The following is a 25,856-nucleotide window of genomic DNA, read 5'->3' as shown; positions in this document are numbered from 1 at the left end:
TACTACCCTAGCACTTTTTCGAATCTTACAATTTTCTAAAGAATTCATATTTAATTTTCTTCATTAACCTGTTGTGCACGTTTCTTTCTGGTAATTGGATCTTTTTGACAAGCTGTTAGCTAAGGTGTAGAATACAAGAAACATGTGGTTTTCCCTCATGTGACCTGTAGGTCTGAGCCATTGAATTCTGTTTGTTACCAGTTAAACAGGGAGTGTTTTAGGGCCTCTCTTTTTTTTTTTTTTCACAGAATGAAGTAATTATGTCCAATGCTGTCGATGCTCCTCTCTCCGCCACAGGCATACCATTCTATGTTCGAATGGTGTGTTACGTACTAACGCAATCTTCAGAAGAATTCGAACTACAGGCTTACTGTTAAGGTTGAGGTTTGTTGAAAAATTGCAGACTTTTTAGAATCTCCTTGATTGTTATGGCTCAATAAAGTTTAAAATACGATTATCAAATCGTGTTTGGTCGTTCAGGGCTGTGTAAAGCGTCTTTTTGCGAGGCCGAAAACTGATCTCACAAAAAGAGTTCCTTCCGCCTTCCGTGTTCTTTCAGCAAAATCCTAGTGTTAGGACCATTTTGCTACCCTCAACGCATCTGATCCTATGGTCTGGTCCACATTCAAACAGTCCATGTCAGACATAATTCAAAAAGTAGATAAAAGCGGCTGATACTGAGTAAAATAGGAGCCCCAAGTCATTAAGAAGACTTTATTTCAATGAAAGGGAGAAACATATACACAGGTTGTTATTTATCACAACCTTCGTCCAATCTATGCTGCAAATTAAATCAGTACTTATTATTTTTATGACATTTCACTTTTGAAAACAACTAAAACACATGACGCATTTTCACTTGTTTTACGTCATATTCAGTACGACATCACATTCAATGTGTAGAGTGAAATTCTAATTTAGCCATTCTAGACTAATAAGTTGAGATTCGCATCAATGATCATTTATTTAGAAATGCTATCTTTCCAAGGAATTTCGTTACCTTTTTGCCAACTGAGGAAAATGCTAGGGGCCAGAGTCACAAAGCCCTCGCAAGTTAATAGTTAAGTACTGTTTCTAAACAACACGCTATTGTTAAATACCAAGACTTTCACTCAACAAAACGAGCACTGTGATTGGTTGATTCTTGGTCACGTGTCCCTAATCAAATACAAATGTATCCCGACCGGGATACAATTCCTCAGTTGTTGCCCTGTCAGTTTTTTGTTTGTTTGTTTTGCTGTGACTGTTGAAGGGAAAGTCTAAATATATAACAAGGCACTTTGACTTCGTCTCGGGAAACATCAGGACTCTCGGGAAAACAAAACTAACTGTTTCCCTTGGGACCATACATTAAGTGTATATTGTTACAGTGCCTACAATAGAATTTTTTCAATAAACAATTGCTTAGGATTCATCTTGACTCAGGAGGGTTTGTGAATGTGGCCCCTGGTCTTTAAATTTAAAGGTTACTGCAAATCTTTGACATAAGAGTAATAAATTGATATCCGACTCTGTGTCTTTGCCCCAGTTTAAAGATACACAACGTTTGTAACTCGCAATACTAAGCGTTTATCTTCTCAATCGTGATTTTTCTTCAGCTCTTAATTCTCAAGTGAAACTGTTTGCCTCCATTAGAGATTACAATCTCCTTATGATCAAACATTTTCACGAATGGGAAGCTCTGTTACGGACCATTATATCGACCAAGGCCCAGTTGTTCTCAATTCGATTAAGCTAATCCTGGGTTAACAAGAACTTTGAGCTGAGTTAGTTACTAATAAATAAAGATTGCTTCGAAAGATTTTTTCCCTCAGTCTTGACTTTCTCTTTTCTTTACCATTAGCGTGACGATAGCTTTTGAAAGCAAGACAAAAACCTCGGTTAACTTTTAATCGGCGACTAGCGCAAAATCGACTTTCGAACAACCGACCTGAGATCTAATAAAATTGAACAGTGTCAGTGAACATTTTCAAGGTTTAGTTGGTTTCGTCGATATCAGTATCGTCGTTGTCTTCCTCATTTTCATCGTCATCGTCATCATCAATATCATCCTCGAAATCATCGGCTTTAAACGTGGAAGATTTCTTGGCTGATTGTCCAATCTTGTTCTTGAGGCCAATCATTGACCGACAGCAAAACGAGTTGCACGCTGGAGCGCATCGCGGCGGGCAGGACATTGGGCACTGTGGAGGCGGGAGCGGTGCGGGCATAGGAGCAGGCATGGGAGCAGGCATAGGCGCAGGCATAGGCGCCGGGCAGACTGATGGATATGGTAAAGATGGTGACATGGGACAAGTAGCCATTCCACAGGGGGAGGGGCAAGGATACATAGAACCAACACAGGGTGGCGGGTAGCATTCTATAATTAGAATGAAAAATGGAGCATAAGATATTTTCTCTTAATTAAAAGGGATTTGCTGAAGCAAAGACATGCAAAACTTACCGAGAGATTTAAGGCTCGACGTTTCGGAGTCATCTTGACTCCATTATCAAGAGAAAAAATCAGTCTGTGAATGCGGATATTTAAATAGGGTAAAGCTGAAAATTAACATATTAATAGATGGTTAAACAAATACTTTAGCGCTGAACGTGCAAACTGATTCAATTCGCGCTAAAGTATTTGTTTAACCATCTATTAATATGTTAATTTTCAGCTCTAGCCTATTTAAATATCCGCATTCACAAACTGATTTTTTCTCTTGATAATGGAGTCAAGATGACTCCGAAACGTCGAGCCTTAAATCTCTCTGTAACTTTTGTAAGATATTTTCAGACACATTCAAATGAAACAAAGCCCAAGTTGAATGAACGAAAGGTTTACCTGCACGAAATTTTCTTTCATAATGTTAAAATAATTGTAGCTAGATAAATAATTTATTCAGTGAAAATCATTCTGATTCCCAAGCGTAAGTAAAGAAAGAGGGTGTATTATATTAAGGAACAAAAGGATTGTTAATTGATAAATCAGTGAACTTGCCAATGAAATATCTAATCAGTTAGTAAATAAACAAATGAATAATAAAAGGCTGGAGGACGAGACGTGAAATGACAATAAGTGAATGGAAAAAAGGATAGAAGCCTAGGAAAATGGCTGTTCTGTTTCCCTCGATATCGTTATACAGTAAAAACCCGCGTGTAAGAACCTTTTTTTTAAGTCTAGCAAAATAGGTTCTTGTATATTGTATTGGCAATTTAGGGTAAGAAGGTTCTTAATTAGGTTCTTAATTTCAATGAAGGAAAATAAATAAACTCGGGTTTGGTCCTAAATACAGCTGTTTCGATAAAGGTTGTCCAAAAAAGCGTTGGGTATTTCCCAAACTACCTTTCGGCATTGTCGTGTATGCTTTTACGCTTTTTTTGGACAACCTTTGTCGAAACGGCTGTATAGTATTTATTCACAACTGTACTTTTATATCAGCCCATTTTTGGTGTAGAAACTAATACTCTTATTTTCAATTACAGTTTGGTGTTTTCTTGTAATATAAATTTGCAATATCAAAGTCAAACTCCTTAGTCAAAATGTTTATCATAATTGAACTGTTACCCACATATAAGAACCTGGTTGATCCTGCTTGTCTAAACAGGTTCTTATATTTTTGGGTATTAAAATGGCAGGTTCTTAAAACACTAGGTTCTTACACGCAGGTTTTTACAATAGTGTAATCGAAACAAATCAGGGGCAACGAAGAGAATCAGGAAGAAACAAATGAATCCAACTAATCCTGGTTATTTTCAAACCTGCTTTGACGATATTGCTAGCACCAAGACCATCCACCAGTTTCTTCAAGTGCTGTCCTTGGCAGGTGAATTGAAGCATAAGGAAAACGGTCGAAGAGCTTTAACGCAATCGAAAAAGAATTGATCAACCGTTAGCGTAGTATTTAAAAATTACGTAAAAATTACATTTACACATAAAGGACAAGAACAAAGCCACCAGCAATTAGAGTAAAAAGAAAAAAACAGCAACAACGTTGGACTTCTTGGCCTTCCCAGAAAAATGGTTTTACTAATAAGCTAAGGTTTCAAAATCAGGCAGTTCAAGTGCATTTGATATTTGATGTCTAGGAAGCATTCCGTAACAATAACGAGAAAATGATTCCAAGGTGGCATGCACAACGGAACTGTTCTTGTGCCCCTAGACTTTTGCTTGGCAGTAGGAGACTTGTCACGGGGATGGTTCGATTTCGTTTGTAACTGATTTGTCACCTGTACAAACCAGTTTCAATGGAGATGACAAGTGAGACGGGACTACACGTTTTGATGAAAACGGTGCTTCACACCGAGGAAACTATGTCCCAAATCATACTACTGGGGCCAGTACCCTCCCTTGAATATATGCCAACCTTTAGCGTGAACCCCAGGAAAAGTCAGGTTCCCTTTATGCCAGGTACTGTTTAGGCAATTCAAAACAAATTCCTGCAGCTTTTACAGTACAGAAAATCCCGGAATTGTCTTGTCCACATTTCTTGTGTATTTATCGCATACAAAAATTCCAAGCGTTTTGTGACGGATCATATATTGCAAGCAGTAAAAATAGCGTAAGAATCCTCAATTTGTTTTATTTTATATCACTTTATTTTATTGGCTTCGCCATTTACAACATTTCTAAAACATACCTTGCGTTCACGGTTTTCAAGCACATCAAACAAGTGTATCCTTTGTAAATACTCTTAATCTACAGATAAATAAAAACAAATAATTGAATAATTTATAACTAAATTTGTATGTTCATTGAACAATTTTACAATCCACTGGCACCTCACCATTGAGTATAAATGATGGATATTTAATTCGCTTCATGATTGAATTGACTAATTAACAATTATTCCACGAGCGCGCGTTGGAAATGAGATGATAGATAGCTAACGAGGCGCGAAGCGCCGAGTTGGCTATAATCATCTCATATCCAACAAGCGCGAGTGGAATAATTGTTTTATTAAAAACAATCAAGAAATATTGTAAGTTATGGCTGGTTTCGCTTAGCAAGAACAACCAGAAGACCATTTTAATGATCCCTATCCTCGGGCATGGTATAATAGCTCATATACCATGGCCGCTAAGCCAATCAAATCCCTGGAATTGCATTATACAATGATCCAGTTTTTAATAATTAGAGGTATTCAGTTTCACATAATGGAATCATGTCTGCACAAGCTTTTGCTCGGGACAAAATAAAATAGCCTTAAAAAGGAACAAGGTGGCTTCACTTGTGGATCAATGGTCGTACGGCATGGTTCCAGTAAGGTGTTCCCGATTCTGTTTGGCCGTCAAATGATCAAATGTGACAATTAAATTAAATGATGTTTTGATCGAAGGTGTAGTTAGCAGGGCTTCCATTGATAGTTTAAAGCATTCAGTCACTGATGGTGTTTAATACCCTCAATAAATAAAGGCGTCTCTCTCCGGCTCTAGTTAAAAGCGTAATAGATTTTTTTTCTTCTTGGAAGCAACATTACCAAAGTTGACGTTTGTCTAAGCGTAACCTTGTGCTTAATTATGAAATCCATAAAAGCATTGCTTACCTTTGCCTCGATTGCTGCTTGGGGTGAAGGTGTTGGAGCGCCCGTACTTGGAGTGGCTACTGTGGGTTTGGTGGCCTTTGCTGCTACAGTAGGCTTGGTTGATGCACCCGCTGGAGTGGGAACCTGTGGTTTACCAGGGCTCCCAGCAGTCGCTTTAACGGCAACCAAATAATTCTGACCTGGTAAATAGAAGAACAGGAAATTTAGCTTACATAGACCATTTCAAATTGTTTAAAATATTAGGTAATGTTACTATGTGACGATACAACAGCCTAAGAACTTCATTGGTCGAGTACCATGTAACTTACAAAAATTGTTCGTCATTTGATCAGTTTAATGCTTGGAAATACTAAAAAAAGTATTTCTAAAGTCACTAACAATGTTTCTATTTCGCTTTTTAATTTTAAGTAATGGGGAGTTGTTCAGGCCATCTTTTCAGTTTGAATAAGGAATCCTCAGGTGTGGACATTGATATAAACATTAAAATCTATTTACAGTACTTAATTTCCGGTGTGTTGTGTTGTTGTAAAAGTTACTGCCCTATGAATGATATCCCTGGGTGTGACATGAGTTTGATTAAAAGTTACCGAGCTGGTGCGTTCGATTGTTCAACTTTTTCCAGGAGAAAATATTCCAAGAAGGGAATATGCGTGTGACTTACAGGTCAGAGCGCTCAGTTTGGCGGCGGCCCCTGGAGTCGTGGGTTTCGTGGCACCAGTTGGTTTCACTGTTGCCTTTGTTGTCGGTTTCTTTGTTGGAGTCGTGGGAAGTGCTGAAAGTTGTCGTTAAAAACAGTAATAGAATGTTAGAGAAAAGGACTGTTGCCATAGCAATCTCATCAAAAAGTTCGTGTTAACCGAAGTTCAGTTTTACAAGAACATAAAAGTTCTGAAATTATGACAATAGTATCCTTAGAGAACAGGACGAGTCACTTGTGACGTGATGAATAAAAACATCGGTGGTACTTATAAATGAAATTTTAGTTTGCAAAGATCCAAGGTTTGGTGCAAAGAGCCATAAGCTGGCCAAAAATTGTAACTTCACTGGCAAAACTGGTGTTAGCTGAGAGTCAACTTAAGGGGAAAATGTCAATTATTTTACTGTCAGTAACAACTAGCCTGCTACAATGTAGTACGCAAACTAATCGTTTATTATAATTATGTGGCTGAGGGTGGTCTGGATAGAAATGGATGGCAACTTTTAAAACTTGACCACATTTTTCAAGTTTCTCCCATTTGTATTGGAAACGTTACTAAAAATCTGATTTTGTTTGTTTTTTTCTCAGAAAAATTACGTATACTTGATAGTTTCTTCTCGGTGAGCTAAGAGTAATTCCATGCTTGGGCAAAGGTACTTTGTCAGATATATGGCACAGTCTCAGAAGAATCCCGGGGGCCATAATGCCTCTGTTAAGAATCATGGTTATGTAACTTTGGGGTCGCGTTCATAAAGGTTTCCTGTGACCTTTTGTATCCAAACAATAGTCAATAGGATCAATAGGACACATCATATCTAAAGTCAGCCTGCTGGGTCCGGTTGCATTGGCAATGCATAAAGTATCTTAAGGTGAGTGGGAGTTTTCTACAGTCGTCCTCTGCCTTCAAATGAATTTTCTTGCGCTCTTGTCCGGTTGTGTTCCCTTCCCTCAACAAACTGCCTTAAAACGAGCAGTTCAATATAGCGCGCGAGAAAACATTTCATAGCGCAGGGAACGACTTCTGAAAACTCCCACTGGTCTTAAGATGCTTTGCTTGTTACTTAGACCGGAGATTCCGCACAAATTTATCCTACTTCTAAGCGAAAGAGCAGCTACCTTTAAAACGTATTTTATTTTATTTTAATTTAAGGAGCCGCAAAAATAGCCAATGGGCCAATTCCGAGTCGTCTTGAATCCCATTACGAAACCAAGGCTAAGTGCAAAGCTTTTCATGTGAGAATTAGTTTTTTATGTGTGAATGAAACTAATTTCATAATAAAATCTATGCACGAAGCCTCGCTCTCATAATGAGGTTAAGACAACTCGGAAATGGCTCAAATCCAAATGGTCGGTTATGGTAGAAAAACCGAGCAGACATTCTTGGCACAAATTACAACGCGGTGATTAATGTGAATAGTCCTATTATACAAATGCACAACAAACGTAGAATCGTAGGAAATACTGAATTTTGTGTATTTGAAAGGTCCACGGCATTTAGTTCGGTAGAAGTACCATCTACTATCCCCCCCCCGGTTCTTGATCTCCCGTTGTGCAAGGGAGTAAATGGGTAATAAAGGTAAGCCATCTGGAAAACCTTCAAACTGCCAGTAGGAAAGCTTCATACTCACCTTCCAACTTGTAGACGAAATTAGACTTAGCACCGTTGTCACCGACACAGTCTTGGTTCTTTGCACATTTAGCACCTGCGCCGTTTTTACAGTCTGTCGATTGACCGCTTCTTGCATATGTGGCAGACACTTTTCCCGAGTAGCATTCACCTATTGAATATTATTAATAATAATAATAATAATAATAATAATAATAATAATAAAATTCTTTCATTCAAATTCTCGTGTAATAAAACTAAACATGTCCCCGTGATGATACAAGAATATTTTAAAAAGATATCGTATATAACAAATACAACTAAAAAATAAGTACGTGTAATTTATATATACTTAGACAATAATAATAACAATAATAATAACAATAATAATAATAATAATAATAATAATAATAATAGTAATAATAACCTCTATTTATATAGGGCCATCATAAGCTCATGGCGCTTTACTTTATATTCTGAAATGTTTTACCACATCTTTCGTTTGACGAAAAGAACAAGGTTAAAAAAAACTATCTACAGTTAAAAAATATTCACAATATCTACAATAACAATGAGAAGCTGTTCACAAAATGCTCGAAGAAGTATGTCTTAAAGGCTCCTTTTGAAGCTCTCGCGCAAGACCTGAGTGGCAGATTGTTCCATAAGCTTGGGGTACATACGCTAAATGCCCTATCACCATAAGTCTTTGTGCACAGAAGACCTCGGCTGATCTAAAAGCTCACTGGTGACAAATCTCAGAGATCCCAAGTAAGAACGATAGTGAAACCTATCAAACAAAAAACTAGGAGATGCACCATTAAGCGGCTTATAAACTATTAATAGAACCTTAATATATGAAACGTTAACAGCAAAATTTGCCTTTGGAACAAGCAAACAATGAAAATAGCGTCTCCATATACTTACCTATGTTATTAATTGCAAAGAATCCGCCGAAATTCTTTGTGGCTGTTGCACTGGCACATCTTTTTATAAGGTTTAGAATGTACTGCTGGAAGTTTTTGTAATCCACTTTAGTTTTGGAATTGACGCCGTCGATGTCGCTGAAGAGACGAGTTGGAATGTTTCTCTTCGCTGGATTTTCTTTAAAACACCCTACTATTTTGATTTTGCTTCCTGTAATGGCTAAGAAAAGAAAAATAAGAAAAGAGGCAATCAACCCACGCTTAATTAAAGTGCCAAAAAATAAACAAAGCCTCAGTGTTTCTTCAGCCAATATAGCCGACTATCGGCTTAGTATCGGCAAATTGGTGACTAAGTATCGACAAAAGCGTCGGTCAAGTATCGATGCGGTATCGACCCGACAAGGGGCCGACATATCGGCCGACCTCCGACCTATACTCTCGACTGACATGTCGACCATTACTCACAGAAATATTGATAAAGTGTTGATAGAGTGTCGATAGCGCATCAATCAGTTGACACTCGGTCGACACTCGACCAACATGTTGGTAGACGTGTCGGTCGACATGTCGACCGAGGGAGCAGTATTTTGCACAAGATTCGAAAACGTTAAAGAACGGTAAACAGACCGAAGGATCGTTACCGAAATGGCCTCAGGGATGTCTATTGGCTAAAAACAACGACCATTTGTTCACAGCATAGGACCGCTTGTAGTCCGACTAGAAACGTTGAAACGATGGCACTCAGTTTTTTTTCAGTTTTTCTTAGCGCTTCTAATCTTCTTCTTATGTAGCTAAGAGCCTCTTCCAAGGGAAATTATCAGTTAATAAAAGAAAGGCTGCATATGCACGGTCTTGTAGTTAAAAGTAATAAGTTGTCAGGTTAAAGTAATAACAGGTAATAACTAGCGCAAAAACGTTATCTTACCGACTTTGGAAAACTGACCTAAAGAGCAAGGAGAGAAAAATAAAAAGAAGGATATAAAATGAAGAAAAAAGAATCTAAAGACCCTTGCCAACTGGGTTATCCCTCTGCTCGTATGTTCATGTCCATTTAAAGAACGCTTAAGGTTGGCAAAAACTAGCTTCCCGAATGTATGTCATGTAGGAAGGGCTAGCCATGAAGGAAGGTTACCTATTATAATTAACAATTGGTTCATGCGTCAGCGTGCGTTCATCGGGATATGAAGCACGCGGGAAGTTTGGAGAGCACAAAAGATGCATAAGAGTCTAACTTTAGCTTCTTGAGTGCTCTCCGAACTTCCAAAGGGCTTCATATCTTGATGAACGCACAGCTGACGTGCAAACCAATTGTTTTATAACCTTTTCAACGAGGTAGTTAAAATGTTGTATAAAGAGAAATTTGTTTGCTGACGTTATCAGCGTGCACAATGGGAATATTAAGCACGCATGCGCAATTTATTAAGTGGCATGATTACACGAATTTACTAGTTATATTATCATATGGACTTATATATGTTTAGTGGTCCTTTTAGATGCAATAAAATGCCACTGACCTGAATGCAGGTGAAAGGAGGACACATTTATCAGTAGGATCGTTAAAGGTGTTTCACTCGTATGACGTAGGAAATCGACGGTACGTAACGAACTGACCGAGACAAAGTGTTGAGCAAATAATGTCATCTCAGTCATTCACTAGCATGTTGAATTGCCAACAACAAATTCGCTCAAGCTAACTGGGCCGCTCTTAAAAAGAAGTTACCTACTTGTAGAGAAACACAACGAATTTTCGTCACATAAAAAGAAACGCTTTCAAAAAACTTGTGTTATAACTATCAAGGACCTTTCATTTGCATGTGGGTGAAATAACCGGTACCAAAAAATGAAGTGTTTTACGTACCAATGACACTTTCTGTTCCTGAAAATGAACAGTGAAACATTTTTATCAGGCTTAAACTCGTTCTCAAAAATATAGGGTGATACAAAATCATTTTTAAAAAATGCGTAAGACTCAAAACATACCTATAAAGAGAACAACAGCGGTGATAGCGAGAACATATGCCAGTGGATGCCTCATATTTGTGGTCCAAAACGTCCTGTACAAAGTAATAATTCATAATAACTCCAAAATATCGATTTCGCAATAAAATAACGCCTCTGGACTTTGCAAAGATAATTATTCAATTGATTAAGCCACATCGAATTAAAAGAATACTCACTACCTTAGAAATTAGACTTCTAGTGCGTTAAAATCGCTTGTCGAACAACTGGTACATGGCAATTTTCATGTACACGTACGAAATAAAAAACTTTGAAAAATGTTTTCCATCAATTGCAATCTAGTTCCTCCGAGGTTTTTTCTTCTATGTCTGTGTAGTTTATCAGTGTATCGTGGGCCGTTGGTCTCAATCTACTTAGCTAGATAGCTTACGTTTCGGTTCACGGTTTGTGTTCCCAAATCTTTGGTCAGCGCATACAATTTCCGCATGAGGAATTACGAGAAAAAACAATTTCACAAATCGGTTTTTTGCAAAGGTTTTGGGCACTCGATTTTACCATGTGCAACAAACTAAAGAGTTTTGGTATTTTTTTCTCATGGCATCAAGGCACTTTAACGGAACTTTAAAGTTATGTAAAAGTGCTCTTTGTTGGACATATTTAATATAAAATAAGTCTCTCGGGAATCATTACGACAGTTATAAAAGAATGAAATATTAAATGTTGAATTGTAAACCTTATGTTATAATGGGCGACAATAATTATCAAGAATTTTTAAATCGTACTCACCGCTTGGAACAAGGACACGATTGCTTCCTGAATCTGTTGATCTGATTAAGTCTTACCTCACATCAATGACTTTAGTTTGTTTAGGGGCATTTTACACTCACGAACCTTTTAAGGAAAATGTTTCTTCTTTGTTGATAAGTAAAAAAATGCACTCACCGGTGTTCCTATTCAATGATTCATTGGTTTCTAAAATAACTTACAATCAATAACAATTTTTCGGAGAGTCCAAATTTTTCAGAGAGTCCAAAAACAGAAAGGAATCGAGACCGCTATGGTACTGTAAAGACTGTAAAGAGTCAGCAAGCGACCTTTTACAACCGCAGGTTTCAACCATTAAAATCGCTTTCTTCTATCTTGTCATGATAACAGAAACAGGGTTTGTTGACTTAACAGAATTTAACTTCCTCTAGTATCTTCCAAAACATACCTGGTAACCTTGAATGTTTTGTAAACTACAATAAAAAGACAAGTTTTGTTCCGGCGATCTGGCCGGAGATTAATTGTCACATTTTATAAGGACAATCTGAAATGAGGGTTTTAGCCAGCGTGACGGATTGATCATTTCATTCTAGGATCCATGATCATTTATTTCAGGCTATCATTCTCCCTAAGTTACTGACGGCCTATCCGTCTACGGTTCGTCCGCGGCATGACCTACATACCATATAATGGTTATTGAAGATATTAAGATACATATCACATACTGTAGATATTAAAGACTTGATAGAAACGCTAAAAGGAAAAAATCTTCAAAGCCACATCCTTACAGAATTCACTACTTTATCATCTAATGCCAAGTCTCCCAAGGTCTTTATAGAGCATTTCAAAAGCTTACTTGTAAATAGACTTATTTTTAATTATTATGTAGGCATTTAGAAACTTAGTGCTATTGTAACTTAAGATATGTATTTTTGTCTTTTGATTCGGCTGAAAAAAATTAGGTATTGAAGTATTTTATTTGTTTTTTATCAGTGTGATTCAGGCATGATTTTACAAGAAGACAACTTTCTCTCAGAGAGCTGAAACTGAATTGAAACGATGAAGGATTCTCACTGAATCCCAAATTGTTCAATTTAAAGCAAATTTGTTTCTTTCATTAAAACAAATCCCTAACTGGAAAGATCGGCAAATCCAAAACTGAAGCAATTCGCATACGATCCACTTCCGATAATATGAACAGTCCTCCTGAGACTACAACAGCTAGGGGAGTGGTTGTGGTGGCAACGACGACAACGGTTACGGACTTCTGGTTGAAGGAGGCTTCAACCGAAACCGTCAATGCTTGTGAATTTCAAAAGAATCTTGAAAAGCAAAATATGAAATTAAAATAAAGCTTTATTGAGTGGCCAATTTATCTTAACATTTCAAAAATTTTCCAAAAATTAACCTTCCGATCAAATGATACCAGTCATTTTTTTTCCAACGATGCGCCGATGCCTGTTACAGAACTGAGTTGTAGAACCAGTGGAAGAGTGGTAAACCAAGACCAGAACTGGCTTGGGGCGAGTAAAGAAGCTCAAACCAGTTTTCAGTTTTGCTCCTGCTCTTTCTGCTCACATTTGCGTCTTCTAAAAATGTTTTACAAATAAATCAATATGTTCCAAACAATTTTCTGCAATCGTCAATTGATCTCACAAATAAAACGACATTTCTCGTGCGGTTGTTGCTTCATTTCCAATACCTTTCCGGCGGTGGACAACGAAAAAAGCAGTCTTTAATGGGCATACAGCCATTGCTGCGACAAAATGGTAAGACATATACCCATGGATTTTTTTTAAGTTGGAGCTAAAAATGCACGACATAACAGTTTCTGGTAGCTACTGGACGTAAAGCAATGAAAGACGTGAAAAATGATTATTGCCTTGGCCCCACTCGTTGTGGAACTGATGGGAAGCGTTAATTACTATGTCTATGAATGAAGTATGTCTTGCGTTGAAGTCAATAGACCCTTATCACTCGGCGGCCATGTTGAGTCTCAGGAGAATAAAAAGCTTTTTTTTGCACGGCTAGCCTTGCCCACACGCGAATTCAGTGCGAGGCTAGCCGTGCAAAAACAAAGCTTTTTATTCTCCTGAGACTCAACATGGCCGCCGAGTGAGAAAGGTCTATTGACTTCAACGCAAGAACGCATCCGATTGCATGTTCATCTTCAGGACTTCCTGTGTGGTGTACTTGGTGACGTCGCGTTGTTCTCCTCTCAAAGCGCATCGTTTTTTCAGTGGTCGTTACGTAAATGTCAAAATAAAAACAGTTGTAGTTTGTCGCATGTAGTTACAGTCGTTTCGTTCAAGTTTATTTTATCGCGAAGGCCCAACTGAAAGTTCAACGGAAGTTCACTGGAACCCCAAAATCATCTCTTTAGGTACTGGCGTGTTCAGAAATCATCCGAACTTTCGTTCGTGTCAGAATTTAGGTTGCAAAGAGGCGAAGAAGAAAAGAGTTCAAAGCGATTTTGCAAGGTGCGTTCAAACTCTTTCGTGGCAAAGCTGCTCCCCTTGTAAGGAGTTTATGGTCCGTTTGACTTGCTTCACTCTTCAGTGCGTGGCATGAGTATGACGGGGTAGTTGACCTCTCAAGAAGTGCTAACTAACCTGAAAGCAATCACTGATCTGCATGATCGCATCGAAGAAGCTGAAAATGACGTGTTCTGGCCGGGTAGCAGCTGACAGCGACGGCAAGAGAACTTAAAATCACCAAATGAAATGGGGAACGTGAACATTCAACGGAAAATTTTCCTTTTTCTTTCTGAATTTCAGTGACTTCCGTCACTAAAGAATTCCGTCATTAGACCAAGTGAACGAGTTGGAATGATCGCGAAGTACAGTTTAAAATAACATGAATTCTCTTTTCACTCAGATGTTCCCCTGGTCTTGCTGACGTGGTTGTTACTAGCATTGTTACTTAGCGAGCTCTGTGAAGAAGGCCAAGATGGCCGTATAGATTTGAGCAATAAAAAGTTAAGTCTTGGCTGGTGTAGGATATTCAGTTCAGTGACCAATGTAGTTTGTAACAAGTATGGACTACAAAACATTGACGCTAATCCTAGATTTGTAAACCAAGGCAAGGACGGTCGATGGTTAACAACAGACCTAACCATCAGCCATTCTGCACCGTGCTGTTTACAAGTACAAAGAACTGACTCACAGCCACTCTTATGTTCTACTTTTAATTCATTTATTTTTGGCCATTGTTTAAAGGCAAACGCCAAACGCCTCAGAAAAGTATCATATAGAAACACTACAAACTCACAACAACTATTACTTAATGTTACTACGGTAATGACTTTGTGAGCCAAGTTAACTTAAGTCTTAGGGACTCGAATCTCAAAAATCATTAATTAAATCCGCTAACGAAATATTAAACTTATTTTCAAAATCACTAAAAATGAATCTTTGATTCATTCATTACTTCATTCTCTCCTTCATCCCCCTCACCGAACCGCCTCCAAACGCAACATTTTCGCGAAGCAAACCTCCCGCAAAAATCTAAGTTTTACACCGCGGTAGGTAGGTAGGAGTATAAAGACCGCAGACGGCTCATTGTATGTAATTTATTATTTCATCTGAACATTTCCTCGCTGAAGTTAAAAGCACACGTTACTAAATTGCCTTTTATGACACGTTCTTTGTTTTACTCGATATCTTCTTTAGTTTCAATAAATTTTTCCGTCCACTTCGTAACTTCTGTTTCTTTCTCTTCCTCAAAATATGTTTCCGTTTTATGAACAGGGGAGATCGGTAATACAAGGCATTGCAGCATTTAGAAGAACATCTCGGAGCACACGCATTTGGACACGGATAGGGGCACTGGTACCTAGAAACCGTTTCTAGTTGAGGAAATACTGGGAATGCCGGGTAAACTTGCGGCGTTACCATGCAACAGGCTTGATGGCAAATCGTCGAACAGGATGTTTTACATTGAGGAGGGCAGATCAATGGCTCTGGAATGTATTGCACACAACCTGTTTAACAACAAGTTAATTTTTTTTATTAGTAGGTATCCTCTTTGTTCTGTTGTCAATATGTAATAAACCTGATTCGATCAATCGTCATTGATACTCATTGGACAACTTTCGCAAAGCGAGGAAATGTCAACTGAAGGGCGACCGGCACCATTTGCATCGTCTTACATGGTTAGTCGTAAGGACAAAAGAACGAACAACAGAACAATGCTCCCAACCCTAAAAAATAATACAGCTGCAGGTTACCAGGGTCCTATAAAAACAGAGCTTTTAAAGGGTGCAGGTCTACTGAAATATTGAGGTCTTACTTGAAAAAGGAAATTCCGAGTCCAAAACTCACCATGGATCTTCCAGATTATCGGTTGGAATGTTCTTCCATTGAGCCATCAGAGACCCTGAGTCTCTTGCTCACAACACGAGTATTTCATAATCTGGAAGGCCATGAGGATAGGTCATTTTTTCGAGTTAGATCTTGGCACATATAGAACCATGTAACATTTACACGAGGAAACATTGTCAGTTGCCAAAAATGCTAAATTTCAGAAATGTTTTCCTGTTTTCCAACGGAATTTAGAATTTAGAAACATTATTTTACTTCTCTGAAGTGAATTTAGATTTCGTAGCAAATATTCCAAACGCGCACAAAGCGAAAAATATTTCGGGAACTATAAAAATTTAAAAACTGTTTCCATCAATTTTTTATTGTTGCGGGATTCGCTTACGGAATTTTACCATGTGCAGTGACCAAGTCTCCTCCAAATAACAGATAAGCGAAGCAGGTTTATATCGTCCATAATATTCGTTTTGGGTTTGGAAAACAATTTACAATGTTACAGACGATTATTAAATATCACAAAAAGGAAAATCCAACGTTTTGTACGTAATAAATTCATCTTCGAGGTTAAAAATAAGGATTTGAATTAATTGCCTTTAGCCTGGTGGATAGTTAATCCGGTCAGTTATATCCATCCTCGTCGATTATGTCTTTGCTTGGCGGAATGTACTGATTATGCAATCTACATGCTGCAGACGATACTTAATATATTATATGAGAAAAGCAAGGGTAACTTTTTTTGTTCTAACTAAAGATCCTTGCAAAACGAGTAAACAAACAGAAATATCCTAGAAAAAAACAAATATACAGAGCAAGACAGTTACTTAACTCACAAGATATTTGAGAACTCGGGTTCCTGTTATACGCTGCAATTGGTGTTGTATTAGGCGTTGTAAAGGTTATATCTGAGAAAAAATGAAACATTTTGCACAAAAAATTGAATTACGTTTTTAAGATTTACGACTTATGATTTTAATAAACTAAAAACAATTTTATAGAGGTATTTTTCAGTCAGTGACACAGGCTTACTGAGAAAAATAAAATAAGAGTTCTCCTAACTGGAGTCGAACAGTATCACCTTCCAATTACAAGTTCTGATGCTCTTTCATTGGCATATAGGAGACTCCTGGAAGCTCTTCTTTTTCCGAGTATGCCTGAAAGAAGATGACCTTTTCTTCTCTGACTGAAAAAAAAATACCTCTATCATTTCTTCACCAGGCTTAAAACAGAACGTCACAATTCTTTTACAAAAATTTTACGGATTATAAGTTTCAGGAACAAAGTGCCATCTATCGATATTTTAAAACTCACGCATTGTTTGTGACGATCTTGTCGAAGTTGCAGGCGTTGTACCAGGTGTAGCAGTGCTAGGTCTTGTTGAGTGAAAGTAAATGGCATGTGAAGATTTCATCTCTGAGGTAACAGGAGATGTTGGAATAGCTAAACGTGAGATTGGAAATCGAGAAATTCAAAATTCAATGATCGAAATCGAGGAATAAACCTTATGTCATCACCTTTCCATTCACTCTTAATTATTATTTGTCTTGCCGTTAGAGTAATTACTTTAAAAAAGACGCAATGATGTCGTCAGAATGATGTCAGAAAATACTCCTAACGTATCTTTCCTCGCGAAGCGAGGGACCAAGGCCCGAGCGTAGCGAGGTTAATAAATTTGTCAGGCCGAGCCGGCCCGAGCGGAGCTAAGCCGCGCGAATTCGAGCGAAAAATATATTATAAATATACAGCACTTTTCCCGTTTCATGGAATGATTATCTCCACGCTGGTAAATTATGCAACAATTCAATCACTGCTTCAAAACAAACTATCCTAAATAAAAATAGGAAAAGCCGATATGACTGTTATGGCTAAACTTAACTTTTATGCTCCTCATCAGAATATAATTTGTTTCATAGTAAAATTATCAATTTCCAACCAGTTTCAATAACCTAAGATGTATCCTTAGTATTGGTTCATTAACATGGAATAAGTCATTATTATTATGCCAACAATAGACTATTAAAGGGAAAGTATCACGAAAATTTGCTGTCATTTCAAAACCCAAAAATGTTTGTCGGACAACAGAAACAAAAAAATAACTGTCTAGTTTTGTTATAAAGTATCGCCCCAAGGCAACAAAACTGTCGATTAGTGTCCCTGGCCAGAGACAGAGTAGGTCGAAATGGATTGAAACTTGAATGTTAGGCTAATGTTTTTCAAGTTTTTGTATTTTTGTTTCCAAAATGCGCTAGAACAGAGTACGAGTTGTTCCTGTCAAGAATTGAGTTGATTTATCTCCTCTCGTAGTTCTAGAATTATTTTGTAGCTAAGTGAAGGTCTCATTTCACCATTTTTAACAAAAGATATCAAAACCCCCATGATACTTCCCCTTTAACAATACTTAGGATAAATGTTAACTTAGGAGGGCGTCGTAAATCTTGTCCCAGGCGGGCATAAATTGCCAATTGCTAATTGCTAACTGAAAGTTTCAAACTTGTATCGAACACATTTGGAACCGGTCGTTATCGGCAATCCATTCACAAGTTACGTATCTTTTAGGTCTTATCTTTGGCACCTTTCTTCTTACTTCAAATTAGACATTATTATTTCTAGTTAGAGTTTAATATTACGACCAAACTGAAACGTGGACAAAGCATTTCGTTTCTGAAGGGAAATGGTAAATGTGATGATAGGCTGATCCCTGGAAGTCTTTTTGCTAGCTTTTTCTCTCTTCAGTCAAACTCAATGATATTACAATAAGTAGTTTCTAACAACACTTACTCTTGGAGGTCGGCCTTGTTCTTTTACTCGTTGCATTTGGTGTTACTGTGGTCGGTTGGGTGGGCTGTGTAGGCGGAGACGTTTTAGTGTGACTGGAACATGTAGTCGTTGTCTTGCTCGCTGTGTTTAAAAAGATCTCTTAGCTTTTCTCATTTTTCCATATAATTTGTTGTTATTGTTGTTGTTCGACGGTTGTTTATGTGTATGACAAAAAATTCCAGAGGATTTAATTAAATGAGTCGTGACTTCGGAATGGAAAAGAAACGTTGCGAATTTTAGCAATTGGACCATGGGTACGCTTCAGTAGAGAATAAGTATACGTGATTACATTATCTTCTCTGAAAATATGGTATTTTTACCTTCTGATTCAAATCAATCATTGTCACTTTTTTCTGAGGTATTTTTAATAGAAAATGTTTATACGAATGCTGTTAGCTTGTAATAAATTTTGAAATTCAATGTATTGCAACAGTTGAGGGCATAACGTGCCAATGAAAAGAACATATCGTGCACTTTGTATAAACTCACGTGGTCCTATCTTGTAGACAAAAATGGAATGATCGGTTCCAGCACACGGTTCCGCCTCACATTCAAAGTCGCATGGCTCGTATTTGGAGGTGAAACACTGCCTTGAGGGGCCATCTCCTTTGTATGTCTCCCACGCACCATCGCCTGAATGACATTCCGCTGAGGATAAAGAAAAACGCTTCATACGTTGATTGCTTTTTAAACAGGTGTTTGATTTGGGGCAGTTGTAAGCATAAGGGGCTAGGAAGAAAACTTCAAGGAGAAAGACTCGACTGCTACAAAGACTTACAAAATCGGGATCGATGGAAGTACACTAGAATCCCGCCATGTTCAGTCCAAAAAGGGTTATGAGCCCATTGGCTCACAGTACCATAAATACAGTTTTCCATAGAATGAGTTGACTAAGAGCATTACCACTTAACTCTTATTACGAGAGGAACTGTGAGACGTATAAACAGTCAACCTATCCTTTTTTTCCCAAGTACCTCTAACGCGGACAATGCCGGCGTAGCGATCTAGGAAAAAATCCTTTGTCATAAAAGAATTATTACTTGATTTTATAAACTATCTCACGAACGGCACTTATTGAATTGCAACAGTCCCATCCAAAAAACCCCACCATAATTATTCCACGGCAACTCCGCCATCCTTTTTTTTTTCGGTGCGTTCACAAATGTGCACTATGAACTCTGTTTGTCCATTATTATGTTTTGTACACAAACTGATATATAAACAATAGCCTCCATTTGGCGCGAAAATATGCTCAGATATTTGTCCGCGGACATTATCTGTTCCGAGAAGCGAACAGTTTTCCGAGAGCGAAGCTCGAGGAAAACTGTGAGCTTCGAGGAGCAGATAATGTCCAAGGACAAATATCTGAGCATATTTTTAAAGTCAAATGGAGGCTATTGTGTTTATTATCCTTCAAATATTTTTCGCAACATGCGGGAATCTCGCGGGAATCGGCAGGATCTGCCATTCTGTCATATGTCAATCACGTCAAAGTTTGTCAGTTGGCTTCCAAAATCTCCACGTCAGATTTCGCTTCAGGTCGAAAGCGTTTGTTTGGGGAAAAGGTAAAACATTTGAAGGGAAGGTAAACTTGTTTAATTCCGTGAAAGACAAAAGCAAGATACAAGTGGCGGATAAGGTTACAGGGAATCTAACTACCTCTCGAGAACAAGCTAAAGATCACTGAAAGCGAAAAACTGTAAAGTATCGCATTCCGTAAAAAGTGTAAACTGCCGTCAACGAAACAGCCGGCGCTTAGTCGTTCTCTTCCTTTATCTCGTGTTCAATTGGAGCAGCACTTTATATCGAAAATTCAATTGTGGAATTTGCTAGCCGAAAACGACCTGTGAAGAAATCGAAGCTGAACTGACCTGCAGTCGAATACGACGCCACCGGTTGTTTTTGCTGGATTCCATCAAAGCGCTTTCTTTGCTAACTTGACATTGAATGGAGCCAGCGACGAAGTCGCTCATAATCACTGAGGATTAAACTTGTTGCTCGAGAGTAGGACAAGCTGCTTCTCTTCGTAGAGAATTTCGACATCTCGGGGTATCATGGTTGGTTTTTGTTTCGTGGACGAGATTTTATGTTCGCGAGCGATCTCGACCAGGTGAGCATTGATAGCATCATTTACCGGCTTGAACTCTGTCAGTAATGGTACTGAAATTTATGTCTTCGTTACTTAAATTCCTTATATCCAGGCCAGCACGAATTGCTCTCATTGAATTACAACTGTAATATTTGCCGTCGTGTGAGCGAGCTTCGAGCTTATTAATTAAACTCGTTTAATAGCTTGTTGATGGCTTTCTCATTTCGCCAGACTGAAAGAAAACCGTAAATACTCTCAAATGAGATGGGCTAAAACTTTTCGCCTTTCATATTTTTCACTTTTACCACATTTTTAATTCAAGGAATGTTAAGCAGAGTTCAAACCAAGAGAAAATGTCGCAAATACGAGCTTGAGTATTTCAACATTTCGTTTACGAACAGCTTACCGTCAAAAACGTTTAGAGCGTATGTTGTTTTCTGGTACTGGTTTATCGACCAGCAGGTTTATCTCTTCTTCTATCACAAAAGCAAACCGTTCCCCCATCTTGACATTCATTTTAATTGCAAACTTGACGCTCCTTGAAGTTTTTGAAATTGGGGAATATCACTTGGGGAATATCACTGATATTCCCCAGTTTTAGCTGGGGTATATTCGGTCACGTGAGGCGTTTAGACCAATCGCGCGCGAGCGAAAATATTTGATGGATTATAAACATGTTTATTAAAAACTGCATCATTGTATAATGCAATTCGAGGGATTTGATTGGCTTAGCGGCCATGGTATATGAGCAATTATACCATGGCCGAGAAAAGGCGACCATTAAATTGCCTTCTGGTCGTTCTTGCACAGCGAAATCAGTAAGATCTAGCAATATTTCTCGGTTGTTTTTAATAAAACAATTATTCCACTTGCGCTTGTTGGATATGAGATGATTATAGCCAACTCGGCGCTACGCGCCTCGTTGGCTATCTATCATCTCATATCCAACGCGCGCTCGTGGAATAATTGTTAAATATCTGCTACAAAAATAATATATAATGGCAACAGATCTTAGCAACCTCTACTGAGCTTTTCAAACAAGATCCCCATCCTAAACCGAACAAAATTACATATAGCAGATGGATACATTCATGAATCTAATATTTGTAATGGTTTTGATTGTTTTAGGAATCAAGCAGTAATCTGAGAAAAAAATTGATTAAACTTCAGTACACTTTTTAAAGGAATTATATTATTTTGTTATTTTAAAGTCATTTGGTAACTTATTCCAAATCTGTGCTCCCCTTAACGTTAATGACAATTTTACCATAATTTGTCCTTGTGTAATCAACATGTATGTTGGAGGCTGACCAGGTATCATGATTATGTATATTTTCATGTAATTTGAAGTACTTATTAATATAGGTTGGCAGATTTTCATTAAAGTATGAATACATGAAGAGTGCCATGAGGTGCATATTTAGCTTATATATATATCGAGTATATCACTTAAAATTGATAGGAGTAATGCCTTTTTTGCAATTAAGCAAAAAACAACAGTTCTGACAATTCGATGAGGACATGGCAAGCTACGAAAAACAGTTTTCAAATTACATATGTTAGTTAAGGCAATCGTGTGTATCTCATAACCACTCATACCAAATCTTTCTATCCCAAACACATTATAACCCATCTTCTTGGACTTTAAGGCGCATCTTTCGACTAAATCGTCAAGATATGGCCTATCATAATTCTCCTTGGTGTATTTCTTGCCACTGTACACAGGAGATAACTCATCGCGGTCTGTAAACAGTAGCTCCGGAAGAGGTCGATCCTCCTGCTCCTTGTCGTTGTAGCATCCCAATCTTTTATAGCCTACATCTGCTAACGCTATAAATATAACAACAAAAGCAAGAATGCCATTTTCACAAACCACAGGAAGCCCAAGCATAATATTTGCATATCAGTTACATAATGAAAATTTGAGACTTTGTCGTTCAGTTATAAAACTTGGAATTCTGGGGCCAGGTTCACGCCCACCTAAGTTAAGATGAGCCTAATAAGCATCGTATTATACAATAAGCTTTTCTTATTCAATAACAGACTTTTGTCAAGAAACAATATTTAGGATACATCTTAATTTAGGAGGACTTTGTGAATCTAGCTCCTGATCAATAAATAAAAGCATACACGAAAATCTTACCGAATTTTTTGATAAGAAAAGAACTCAAAATGTGATGTTTCTGATCTTGCTATCCTCACTGGCGTCGGATTAAAATGTGTTTGCAGACAATTTTGAGCAATTTTAGAGACGGCAGATAGAATAGGGAACATTTTCTTCCGACGGATGATAGACCTCATTGGCTCTATATGTTAATTGCCCATTATAAACAACGTGATATTCACAGAAGAAGTGATCCTTTGTCTTATTTGGAAGTAAAGAGCGCATGCCAGCGTGAATATGACCAATTCTAAAAGACACTACTCCCTAGAGTACCGTCACATGATCTGTAAGTGGGCAATAGCACAACAAACTGAACGAAGTGAATAAGGTCTATCAGGATCAGTGAACTAAGACTACCATCTGTCTAACACCTCATGCATTTAGTGCTGAAATTCAAAATTTGCTACATGTACAACAAAAACTTCAGTTGAAGGTCATTACCGTTGTCCTCAATCCAAGTTAGGAGATAAATTAGCTTCAAAACATCCCGAAGTGAAAAGTAGCGCATTTCTATGGGCCTCCACTCCCTGACAGTCAAAACAAAATTTAGTCAAGTTTAGAATCCCAATCAACACTCACGATTCGTAAAAACAATCTCAAAAATAATTAAAACAATCAAGCCCTACATATTTTTCAGTAACTTGTTCGCAAGTTGTAGCACTGATGACCGCTTTTGCGTTTCAATGAGCAACGACAGAAGGTTTTAAGGCAAGATTGTCCAGAACAATTTTGTAGATCCGGCTCCGGTTGTTCAAAGAGTGGATATCTTCATCCAGTAGAAAAGTCGCTATACAGCGGATAAAAAGTATTAGTTGGAGTACATTTTATCCACTCAATAGCGATTTAAATGAATATGAATATATGAAACATATATATACTTAGCGGTTTATCCGCTGGATTTGGTATTCGCTGTTTATATGGGGCCACCAAACGGTCTTTTCGGTGAAAACCTGTTCGCAAGAAGTAAAAACAAAAACCCGGCTACGTTTTCTTCAGCGTTTTCCCCCTAAAACTTTAGTATTAAAGGAAAATAAATTCGTTTTGAGAATGGTGTATTATTCAGTGCGGGACACAGGCATACCCGGGAAAAGGAACTGTTCCGAGTGCTTCTATCAGGAGTCGAACCTAAGACCTTTCGATTACTAGTTCGGATGCTCTACCACTGAGCTACAGGAGACTAGTGGGAACTAAGGCCATTAAACTATGTCCATGGGACAAATATCCTGCATACTGCTAGGATTGGAATGCCAATGAGTGGCATATGCGCAATGGAATATATTTGATGGTATATTACTACTATCTAAATTTGTTTTGTTTTTGAAGGGACAAAAATGTCATTAAAAGAGCGAACTAAGACCAGCGAGGAGGTTCTTGAAAGCCAGTCATGGCTGACGTAAATTGAGGAGATAGGGATCTGTTCCATAAAAATTCTGCGATTTAAATTTTAGGCTAAAGAATCCGAACATATCAAAGCTGTGATAGCATACATTGATAAATATTCCTTTTAGAGGTTCCAAAACGATCTTGCAAACAGAGAGCGATATTTTTGTCAATCAAGTATATTTCTTAAACATTCTCGTTGGAAGTCCCCAAGTACAGTCCTCAGTGGGAGATCATATCAAACACTGGCTCGTTTAATAAGAATGCTACCGAGACTATCAAAATGTTGGATACGATAATTTGATAGTAGGATCCTTCCAATCCCGGCTCTTAGTCATGCTTTTACTAATACCTCCAGGACCGTGTCTTGTTTTCTTTTCTTGTAAGACTACTGAATTACACTTCTAACAATCCTCGTGACCCGATTATTAAGGAGCTAAATCTAGTTTGTTCGCTTTAAGCCTGCTTACAGCAATATTTTTTTTTAAACAATTCCATATCGAAGTTGCGCTTTTGCAACACTTGTTGTAATTTATACTTTTCCATTCGTATTCTCGGACTTTATCAGATTTCAATCATAAACTTTTAAATTCGTTTAGAACAGAAGTATATTTGAAGTCTTATGAAATCTTTTGTTGCCGTTTTCTAACCATGCCAGTTGCGACCTCACTAATCGTTTTTTCTAACTTTTCGTAACAGCTGGAATCATATTTTCTTACCTCACAACATCGTCTTCAAGTCACTAAAGGATTCCCCGGCCATTAGAAACGATAAAAGAATGATTATTCTCGGTTCACATCACAAAAAGAAAATCCTGAAATCTTTCACTCTGACTGCCATTGAACGTTTAGAAGATTCCTTGCTTTCAGACGACCACCTGAACAGTTTTCATCTGCCCATCTCTGATAGGTGACTAAGTCGTTTGTTTTTCTGGTTGCTAGATAGAAGGCCATGTTACTCTGCTTGATACTGTAACCTCACACTACACACACCAACCGTGTTTTGGAAACAGAGCCAAACTAGGCGTAAATTTGGCAGGTACCAAACATTCTGGAATTAATAAACAAGGCTATGAGGATAAGGAAAATGACATGACCTAAATGATTAGACTTGTACATAATGATCTGGCTGAGTAGCCTAACGCTGATTTCATAAAGACACGAAAAAAAATGTGTTGTTCATGTCCTTTACGATTTTTCGGAGAGCAAATCATAGGAAATTACCGATAAGCGTCATTTTGTGATTTGTTTTGAAACTAATTTGTCACATTTAATTAATTGTGATCTACCTGCACACCAAACTTGAGGTTCATTGTCCCTTGGGAAGAACATTTTGGACTGGGCCGGGCTGCGCTTCCAATTAGTATATAATCTCAAATATGCATACAGGTGCTAATTCCCAGAGTAAACAGGTCAACAGCTAGATGAGTCTCAATTTTTCTAAAACACACAGTGCGAAATGTCGTTTTAGACAGTTTGTTCAATTTAATGTCCAGTTCTTTCTTTTTTAGTTCTACAGTATTAGGTTTCTTGCGCTGAAATTACAACACATGTACGATAGGAAATCGGACGGATGTTTGAGGAAGTGTTTTATTCCTCCGCTGACACATACAGCGTCC

General features: G+C 37.8%; 2 protein-coding genes across 2 annotated transcripts; both read right to left on the bottom strand.

The window, feature by feature from the left end:
- Window positions 1-700: 700 nt before the first annotated feature.
- On the bottom strand, window positions 701-11,537 carry LOC146467847 (uncharacterized). The gene is made up of 11 exons (XM_085125294.1): window positions 11,494-11,537; window positions 10,729-10,802; window positions 10,607-10,624; window positions 9,674-9,691; window positions 8,750-8,968; window positions 7,848-7,997; window positions 6,184-6,294; window positions 5,523-5,701; window positions 4,617-4,675; window positions 3,739-3,836; window positions 701-2,359 (listed from the first exon to the last, which is right to left on the bottom strand). The coding sequence occupies exons 2-11, from the start codon at window positions 10,781-10,783 to the stop codon at window positions 1,977-1,979; spliced, it is 1,290 nt and encodes a 429-aa protein (XP_084981420.1). The 5' UTR covers window positions 10,784-10,802; window positions 11,494-11,537; the 3' UTR covers window positions 701-1,976.
- A 3,142-nt stretch (window positions 11,538-14,679) lies between these two features.
- LOC146467846 (uncharacterized) lies at window positions 14,680-25,101 on the bottom strand. The gene is made up of 8 exons (XM_085125560.1): window positions 24,958-25,101; window positions 23,300-23,385; window positions 22,294-22,524; window positions 19,095-19,253; window positions 18,567-18,686; window positions 17,100-17,228; window positions 16,622-16,693; window positions 14,680-15,454 (listed from the first exon to the last, which is right to left on the bottom strand). Exons 2-8 carry the CDS (start codon window positions 23,364-23,366, stop codon window positions 15,105-15,107), a joined length of 1,128 nt encoding a protein of 375 aa, XP_084981686.1. The 5' UTR covers window positions 23,367-23,385; window positions 24,958-25,101; the 3' UTR covers window positions 14,680-15,104.
- Window positions 25,102-25,856: the final 755 nt, after the last annotated feature.

Source organism: Pavona decussata, unplaced genomic scaffold (genome assembly GCF_977016875.1).
Source record: "Pavona decussata unplaced genomic scaffold, jaPavDecu1.1 SCAFFOLD_134, whole genome shotgun sequence".
In the NCBI taxonomy this organism is placed as follows: Eukaryota; Metazoa; Cnidaria; class Anthozoa; order Scleractinia; family Agariciidae; genus Pavona; species Pavona decussata.
Note: the sequence above shows the minus strand (reverse complement) of the source record. Positions and strands in the feature narration are given on the sequence as shown.